The sequence below is a fragment of the Mobula birostris genome, chromosome 1 (genome assembly GCF_030028105.1).
Source record: "Mobula birostris isolate sMobBir1 chromosome 1, sMobBir1.hap1, whole genome shotgun sequence".
Classification (NCBI taxonomy): Eukaryota; Metazoa; Chordata; class Chondrichthyes; order Myliobatiformes; family Myliobatidae; genus Mobula; species Mobula birostris.
The window spans coordinates 171,144,661-171,154,423 of record NC_092370.1 but is presented as its reverse complement, the minus strand read 5'-3'; the positions used below and the strand labels follow the sequence as shown (position 1 = coordinate 171,154,423).

Here is a 9,763-nt window from a genome sequence, read left to right as displayed (position 1 = left end):
CGGGTGATGACAGCGAGGGCGCTGAAAGAGAGGGGATAATGTAGCAGAAGGATAAGGGAAATAATGGATAGGGGAGAACGGTTACCACAAGTTAGATTCTTACCGTACCCCCTGCCCCTCACCTGGATTCATCTGTCACCCGGCATCTCGTGCTCCTTCCCTTTTATTCTCCTTTGCCCTCGTTATTTTCAATCCTGATGAAGGGTCTCGGCCAAAAACTTCGATTGTTCAGTTCCATCCATTGATGCTGCCTCACCGGCTGAGTTCCTCCAACCGGCTTTGTACGTTACTCCAGGTTTCCTGCCTCTGTAATCTTTCTCGTGCCTCCATTAAGATGCAGCCAGTACCACCTTTGTAAATTGCCGCATGTCCTTTCGGATCCAGGTGTTATGAGACGGGGAAGGGTAGGGATGCCGCGATCTTTCCCATTGGTGTAATTTATCTATGTATGCAATGGCCCCTTCCATAAAGATCGTTTTTTTTTAAATTCAAGCAAAGACCCCGTCTATCCCTATGTTTTCAAATTACTGACGTGATCGCGGTTAACTCTAGGACTTGTTTACAAGCAGACTCGAAAGACAGTTCCCACTCGCTCCGAGCTTCCCTTGATATCAAAATACACAATTCGCATTTTTGCCCACCGAGTTAACCTCTTGCGGCCTCCTTTGCAGTCGTGTTTTGTTCGCAGATTATTTGCCATGCATTTTCACTTTAGTAGGATTATGACAATCAATGGCCGCACGTATTTCCTCTTTTGCTCCGCGAAATGCAGTGTTCACACCGGGGAAACGCATCTGAGACCAGTCACCATCATCCACAGCGTGAGTGGATGTACCGCTTCATGGAACAAATGACAACTCCAATAGCGTCAGACTTTCAGCAGATGCCTCTGCTGCATTTCTAACTTTGCCTGAACGTGCAGGGCTGCGAATGATGATTGTAATAAATCACAAACATCTCTATTTCTCCGGCACGGTCTGATGATAACTGTCCATCACACGAGAGAGACCCCCCCCCCTCCAGACTACCACACACACACACACCCACCCACCCCACTACACCCTCTAACATCACAAGCCACCGGCGCAAATCGGCGGCAGTGACAGACGGGCCGCTCCTGCAATGGGAGTGGGCGCGGGCGGTGCGGAGCAACCAATGGGTGCGGGAGGGGCGGGATTTCCGCGGCCGTGGGGGTTGGCGCTGGGTTTCTGTGTGACTGGAGCCGGGAGAGCCGCATTTAGAGAGAGAAAAAGAAAGCGGAGGGGAGTGCCGCTGTTTGTACTCTAGTGAGTGCTACCTTGCAAGCAGGACTGTAGCAAGACACCAGCGGAACCATGGATCATTATGAATCAAATCACTCGCAGTCCGATGACTACATGCAGCAGGAGGATGACTGGGACAGAGATCTCTTGCTGGATCCTGCCTGGGAAAAGCAGCAGAGGAAGGCAAGTAACAGTGCGTTGTCTGGGTGCTTTTATCTCTGCACAGTCGGTTGTTTGTATTCATGTAGAGAGGATCAAAGCATTATCCTCCTTGCTTACGTATCCATTCGGTTAAATGACAGCCTTTGCTAATCACCTGATGCTTTGTATTATATAAACTCTGTATTCGAGCGAGTTTTTGCGCCTCGTAAATGAATAAACTCTCATGGGGGGGAGGGGTTTGGAAAAAGGGCAGACAGTAATTGTGAAAGCCGCAGATTGTGATTCGTAATTCTTTTTCACCAAATCCTTTCCGAGTCATTACGCTTTCATATCTGGTCTGGGATGGGAGAGGGACTAGGGAGCTTCCTGGAAAGTAGGTGGGTTCTGCTGGAGGGGAGTGCTGAAGTTCTGTGTGCAACAGATGGCCGCTAGACGAGTTTATTGAGCAATGCAGTGCCCGGTATTATTCCCGGGTTTGCAAACACGCAGAGGCAGATAATAGTTTTGAGGGGACAAAAGCAGGTGTTCATAATGAAGGAGGTTTGTCTCTATTGCCAAGGTAAGGTAGGGAGTGTCACGAGCCAGATTTGGCCTTAGACAGGTAATCTCCTCTGTAATCTGATTTCCACCCTCACCCGGTCTTGGCTGGGCAACATCAGATCACCACGTCGCGGAGCAGAGGCTTCCCAAGTGTCAGTTCTTCACTTTAAACTAGGATCAAATAAAAGTTTCGATGACATCCACTCTCGTTAATTTCTCCATCGGCGGTGGCAGCGGTGGATATAAACGCGCGCGCGGTCTCCCTTTCTTCCTGGGGGAATATTTAGCCGAGCGCTGTATTTTAATCACCTCCAGAGTTCAGACTGTTTGGAGCTCTGGGCACTTGTAGAGGCCGAAGCTGTCCCGCTCTCCCCTCTCACCTGGCGTTACTGAGTCCCGGACAGTCGTCTAACTCTACCCGGGGCCGCTTCAACGTCAGACTGAGACAGAAAGCAAATAGAGCTTAATCTTCGAATCGCACCTTGTGCTTTAGCTAGTAGGAAGCGGTTAATAGTTAGATTTACTGCCTGGGACCAATTCTGTTAAAGTGAAACATGCTGTGGTTTTATTTGCCTCAGGTTTTTTTTCCTCAACCTCGGAATCACAGTCTGTTTTGCTTGACCTGAGTTTACAAATGGTTCCTTTTTACCATAAACTGACAAAAGTAGATATAGGTGGTATAAAAAAAGGTTCTGGTACCTTTCAGACAACGCTGAGAAATATTTAGAGCTGTTAAGAGATTGTAAAGTATGAGGGTTGGGTTAATACTGTACAGTCATGTCCAAAAATGGTAACACTCATTCTATGCAAGTGTTTGATTTGTCTTGGCCAGAGGTTTCTTGGATTAGGTCATTTCACTGTATTAGGTATACATCATTTTAAATGTCTGAGTATTTCTGACTTAACAAAGAAGTGACATTCTTTCACTGCTTGCCTTCAGATAAGAGTGTAAATCCTTGTAAACTCTCTTGTCATTGTTACTGAATGAAGGTGACTGAGGCTTTTCTCTTAATCTCCTCCTTCTCTGTTTATCAGGCCTAAGGAATGGACTAAAATGTTTGAAGAAAGGAGCTTAACTTCTTAAGAAATTGTTTGTAGATGTCCCGGTTTTAAATACTAATAGAAAGATGGAGCCTCAGAAAACTAAGTGGTGTAAGCCATTAGACTTTGTTAATAAAGGGGTGTTCATGTCATCGATAGAGCCAGTCCACTAAGTGTAGCTGTCTTCCTGCTGTGGCTCATATGATAAATGTACTCTCTCAAAGCTGTTGGTTATAAAGTTACAGCTTTGAAACCCCATGCTGAGGAAGGCAAGGCAAATCTATTTCCAGCCAGGAGGGGTGACTTGGAGATAGGTGTGACTGCATTCCCAGATTTCTGTGCCCTTCTGCTGATGGGGATTGAGAGATGCCATTGAAGAATTCTTGGTGTGTTGTCTAGGACATTGCATCTTATAGACGGTGGTCAGTGTCATGAAGGCAGTGACTATCAGCTATGTGCTGGGGTGCTGTTTCCCTCCCCACCCCACCCCACCCTTTAGATCATTAGGTAAGACAAATTCGTATTCAGATGGGAACAGGAAAAGAAAATACAATTGGAATTATGAAAAGCATTTTTAGTTTGTAAAGTAGTTAGGATCCAAGCATGCCTGAAATGTAAATTTGTTCTTGTCCATTTATGTAAAATTCCTCCTTAGTTTCACACAGTCAGGTTCTGTTGATTTTATGAGGAGATATACAGAACAGGGAACTTGAGCATACAGGTTGGTTTCATGGCCAGGGTGGTGAGGGTTGTTTTGTAAATTTGGGGCATTATCGTGGCTCAGTATAACATTGATTGTAGTGGTTATTTTCTGATTATCTGCTTTGGATTTTTTATTTTGATCTTTGTTCCATGGGTCATTGGCCCAGTATTATCCTTTGATTTGTCATCTTTACCAAAATTATTTGATACTCAGTTGCCTCCCAGGCCCTTTTATGGAAGCAGTTAAATTGGAGGATCTTCCAGTGTTTTATATTTTTCAAGTGTACTGTTCAGTGCAAAGCAGGAATGTTGAATCATATAACTAAACCTGTGTTTGCACACTTGTGATGTGTTTGCAATACTTCAGCGCTCTCGTTTTGATTTAGCTTCTTTTGAAATTGTATGTGCCATCACAGACTGGACCTCTCTTCCCTCCCCCTCCTCCTCCTCCACACCAGATATCAAATGCTAACAGCTTTATTCTGGTTCTAATAAAATATGGCTTTATTGCTTCACAAGACACAGGATAATCAGCAGTGTAATAATTCAGCTGGAATACACAGAATGACCAATTACAACGTTGTCGAGAGCTAAATTTTAATATCCCCGTAGAAGGGATATCAAAAACAAGAGGGTGTGGGTTTAAGATGCAAGGAGAGAGTCTCAAATAGGAATTGAGGGGGAAGCTTTCATCCACAGAGCATGCTTGATGTCTGGAGTTTGCTGCCAGAAGAGATGGTGGAGTTAGATAGAGTCACTGCGTTTAATAGAAATTAATTCAGCACATACATTCAAACTGCTGGCTTGGTACCATGGGCTACCCTGAAGAGGTTAGAATCCAGGATATCCCCTGGAATTGTGAAAGCAGCAAACTGTTGAAAATACAGTTTGCTAGTCATGATGCAGCTTGTAAGTTTGCTAGGGAAAGGTGTTGCAACAGTCCTATCATACATTATACAGCACTGGGTATGGAGGTTCCAGTGCACAACATCGAAAGAGACTGCGGAGGGTTGTAGATGCAGCAGCTCCATCACCACCAGCAAGGACATCTTTAAAAGCAGCTCCCTCAGGAAGGTGGCATCCATCATTTAGGACCCTGACCATTGTCCATGAGACTATTATTATTCCTCTTTCACTGTATTTATTTAATTTTATGTGGTAATGTAGTATTTTTTAATGTCTTGTACTGTGCTGTTGCCATGAAACATCAAATTCCACGGGAGAGTGATTGGAGGAAAGTATGGGGAGGGATGTCAGAGGCCGGTGGTTTTCCAACATGGAGCGCACTGCTGGAGATGGTGGTAAAGGCAGATACATTAGGGACATTTAAGAGTCTCTTAGGCACAAAGGTGAAAGAAAAATGGAGGTCTATGTAGGAAGGAAGGGTTAGAATGATCTTGGAGTAGGCTAAAAGGTCAGGGGTTGAAGGGCCTGTACTGTGTTCTCAATGTCAGTGATAATAAGCCTGATTCTAATTCTGACTTTTCAGTCTCTCTCCTTTTGTCTGTGGAGGGATGCCACCATGTTACAAAGGTTTGCCTCTGCACTATGGTCTCTGATGATCTGAAAGTTGTTGCCAATAATATACAAGTCCACAATTTTGTATAATTTAGGAGTCCTATAAGGCTTGCACCATTTGCACTGTAAAGGAGCTAAGGATGGTGCAGTGCTGAAGCAAATACAATTGCTACCCCACAGCTCCCGGCACCTGGATCCACTCCGAACTTATGATGCAGTCTGTGGGGGTTTGTGCCTGTGAGCATGTGTGTTTCTTTTCGGTGGTCTGAGTACCTCCCGTATTCCAAAGCCATGCTGTTCGGTAGATTAATTGTGTATTGTAGATTGTGCCTAGTGCATTGGTGAGTGATAAAAGCAGGCCAGAGTTTTGGGGAATGTGAGGGAATAAAGTGTGAGAAGTGAACATGGGTGTTGGGTCAGTGGTAACTTTGTGGGACCCAATTGCAGTTTATGTGCTGGTGGACTCTGTCACTTTGACTATGAAATGGTGGGCAGTTTACTCCGGTAGGGTTAATGCTGCTGTTCTTTTCCTTATCTTTAAGGACGCTTTACCACCGCCCCCCCCCCCCCGGCTTCTGGATGTCTCCCCTTCCCTCAATGCACAAGTGCATTGCAACTCGTGTTGTGATGCAGCTCCTGAGATGCTGCATGCCTTCTGCATTTAAGGTTGAGCCAGAATTCCAAATTTCCTTTCCTTTTCCCTCTTTCCCCTTCACCCACCAATCCAATGATGCTGAGCCTGGCTGCAGAATCGCCTCTGAGATCAGTTAATTCAGTACATGTAAGGGATCGAAACTGGGGATTTCCAGACCTACGCGGTGCTTCAAAGATGCCACGTCTGCCTATTAAACCACATAGTGCGATCTTACACTTGCATTTTTATTTATTCTGTGTGTCCTTCACCTCACAGAAGCACTATACAAGCAGTAAAGGACGGGTGCAAGTAGACTTTGGAGAGTGACTGCTAACTGGATGGGCACTGTTAATTATAGAGTGCTGGAGATGTTGACACTGCAAAATCAGATCACACTTGTAACAACAGTCATAAAAATAGAGCTTAAAATGAAACATGTTTTTAACTATCTTTCTCTCAAGCAAATTCTACTTTGAATTGATAAATATTCAAGTTACTAAAACATCTATGGGTTACAGAGGGCAATGGCGATTTTTGGATTGAGGTAGGATTGGGATTGATGATTTTCACAGACAAGCTGGTCATCAACAGTTTATGAAGCGTTTGCTGCTATCTTTGTCCCTAAAAATCCTGGTTATTGTTCGAAAGGTATTGGTAGCCTGGCACTTCCTCAAGTAGCTGATCAGAGGCAGGCTGTAATGGTGAGTGTCACTGTTGATTAGTTAGTGGCAAGAATCACAGGTGAATTTTAATCTTGTCCTCATTTGGTAGACAGAAAGTAGTAAGGATTGTTGTGTTGGAAACTGAAAGGAAATTACTCTTCCCCAAGTTGGGTGCACGGTGGCTCTCTAGTTTCCATGATTGAGAAAACTTGGCAAAACAGAGTAGGCTTAAATCTGGAAGCATCCTTGACTATACCAAAGTCAAAATTGAGTTTATTTTCATAGTACCGTAGTAATTTTATGTATTGCATGATACTGCTGCCGCAAAAAACCCACAAAATTTATGACGTGAGTGATGATAAACCTGATTCTGATATGGGTCTCTATTGTGGACTGAGAGTGGGAAGAGGGTCAGGGAGAAGGAAACCATTGTTGGGAAAAGGACAAGGGAGAGGAAAGGGATATATGTGTGTGTGTATATGTCTGTACTGTTCATGTATTGCGTAGGTGCAACAAAAAACTCACTTGTGGCACATCACTCTCAATCCGGTCCCTTAACAATAGGGTCAGAATTTCCAAACCTGCCATTATAAAGATGTTATCTGTGAGAATATATTGATATCTCAGTGAAGGACAGTACTGAGGGAATGCTACGTTTTTTATGGATGAGATGTGAGACCTGAGCCCCAATTGCCTGATGTCCATTGCAAAGCATCAAATGGCAGAATCCTCCCATTGTCACGAGAACAACTTATTTCTTCAGCAAGACCATTGTCATTCATCAAATGCCATTGTTGGTTGCTCTCTTTGTCCAAACTACAGCAATGCACTCCCTCCAAAGTTAGTTCATTGGTTGTCAATTTTGTTTTTAAAAGGTCAGTATAAAAGTTTGAATTGGGTTTTGCACAGCAAGCAGGTATGGTAACATTATTTTCATGTTAACATTTCACTATGCAGTTCCCAATTCATCAAGTGAGAATTGGATGCTTTCTATTTGTTTACCACTCTATGGAAAAATAATCACGGGTAATTGGTGTAGCTGCATCTGAACTGGGAGATTCACCAATGGGGAAGTGATCATATTGAAAAATTGCTGACCTTTAGAAGTATTGAGCTCTGCCAGGCAATTAAACACTCATTTTATGGTGCAAATTGCATTTTCAGCTTGCTTGTGGGAGGCATTTCTTAAAGAGATGTCTTTCAAGTTCAAGGGAGCTACTTTAAAAAATCATAGCAATTTTGAACTTCAGCTGGGTCTATGAAATGCTTCGACACAATTCCAAAGATTGCATTATGGAATTGTAAATGACAATGTGGCTTGGCAAGTGTGGTTGATTATTTTGTGGCTTTTGTTACACAAGATCTGAATTTCCTTTTCATTTATGAGGGCAATTCATTCATTTTTTTTTCTTTCCCCTTTTGTGCTTCCACAGAAACAAATGGCTTAAGAGTATATCTAGTCACGGTGAAGTCGAGTGTCAGGAAGACTGAAACCTTCACCTCTGACCCTGTCCTGGCTCTTGTCCACTGTTACATATCAAGTGCAGTTCACAAATTGATGTGGGGGATTGTGACAACCTTTCCATCCCACCCTTGTCAAACAACTCCTGCTATCCTGACTTTTACGTTTCTTTGATTCTGACTTGGACCCCTTTTTGAACCAGCTATTTCATCCATGCTGTTGAACATCACTCCAACGATCTGCTCATCTGGACAGCTATTGCATTTCTCTTTGTGTCCTAGTGAAGTACTTTCATGCTTTGCTTAGATTTCAAAGATAATTAACTTCAAGAGTTTGACATTGAAATGCTCGGTGGTTGTGAATCATAGAATCATATGGATCAGAAAATGACCCTTTCCTCTTATCCATATTGCTCGTGAAACCTGTCAGCACTAATCTCACTTACCGGCTTCGGCATGTGTACTTCAATGCCTTTCCTCTCCAAATACCTGTACCATACACCTTCTAAACTTTGTAATTTGTATTTTCCTCCACTCCCTCCTCTGGAAGCTTGTTCCTGTCACTGAAAAAAATTCCTCTTGGATCTCCTTTTAACTTTCTCACCTTAAAACCAGTGCCTTCGGTTCCAGAGTCCCCTGCCCTGGGAAAAGGATTTTATCCTATCAACTTTTACCTCATAATTGTATGAACCTCTAACAGGTCACTCTTTAGCCTCTGATGTTTCCGTCAGAATAAACCCAGCTGATCCAATTTCCGATGACTACAACTATCCATTCCAGAGAACATCCTGGTGAATCTCGCTATTGCACCACATCCTTCCTGTAGTGTATGTACTCTATGACTGTGGTATGTATCCTCTACATGGCTGTCAAGTTCAAACGTGCAAGTGTCGGTGAGCTCCATTATGTGAGTCTAGTCTCTGACTCATTGTAATATCCTTCAGCAGTTTGAAAGAGACTCCAGTGCAATTTCTTTTTAAGCCATCAAGGGTGCTGGCAATGGTGAAGAAACAGATATTTAATGTGGCATCATTCTGATGTGCAATTTCTTATTTAAAAAGAAATCCTGAACTGCAGGGCTGAAATGTACTGTTCACCAGTAGTTGTAATGAGAAGTAGGTACTGGGCTGCTTAGCAGCTTATAAGTATCGTGAAGGGTTCACACATTGTTTTGACACTGGAGCTGGTCGTTGGTCAGATTGATAAAAGATCATGAGGCCGAATCAGTGACTTTTTCTCTGGAGATGCTGCTTGACCTTTCTTGAGCAATTCCTGCGGCCACTGTACTCTTCTGTATTTTATAGAGCGGATTAGGTCATGGCAACAGGTTTCCTGACCTGAAGAATGGTGAATGGAAATCAAAAATCATGGGAACAGGCTGATTTATTTTTTCTCCTCTGCATCACTTTACAGTCATATGATCATGATTAACATGCCGCTGTTTTGCAGACAGATTCTACAAAACAGCATTTGATTTATTTTAAATGGTATGGTTGGATTTGAATGCATTTTCTCTGGTTTTGGAGCATAAGCATTTGGATGCTAATTAGTTTAGACACGTCGATCAGTCGTCAGAGAAACAGTTCGTAATGGGAGATGTACAGTGGAATCTCTTTATGGGATAGCTTGCAGGTATGGAACGGAGAGGGCAAGACGGAATTTGCATAGCTGATTCTGTTGTGCTCACTGGAAGTATTATGGATGGTAACATTTTTTTTTCTCTTGCTGCTCTAGACTTGATGAAGAAAGTGATCATGGTGGAAGCCAAAAGTTGAATCATG

At 43.2% G+C, this 9,763-nt stretch overlaps 1 protein-coding gene across 5 annotated transcripts in view; it reads left to right on the top strand.

Moving 5' to 3' along the window:
* The first annotated feature begins 1,193 nt into the window (after window positions 1-1,193).
* Window positions 1,194-9,763, top strand: part of actn1 (actinin, alpha 1) — a 252,605-nt gene continuing 244,035 nt past the window's right edge. For 4 of the 5 annotated variants that reach the window (XM_072266016.1, XM_072265998.1, XM_072265990.1 and 1 more), the window contains exon 1: window positions 1,195-1,445. In XM_072266016.1, coding sequence (XP_072122117.1) covers window positions 1,335-1,445 — 111 coding nt within the window. In that variant the 5' untranslated portion in view covers window positions 1,195-1,334. Of the gene's footprint in view, window positions 1,446-9,763 lie in introns of all 5 variants that reach the window. The other variant, XM_072266007.1, reaches the window with a different exon arrangement.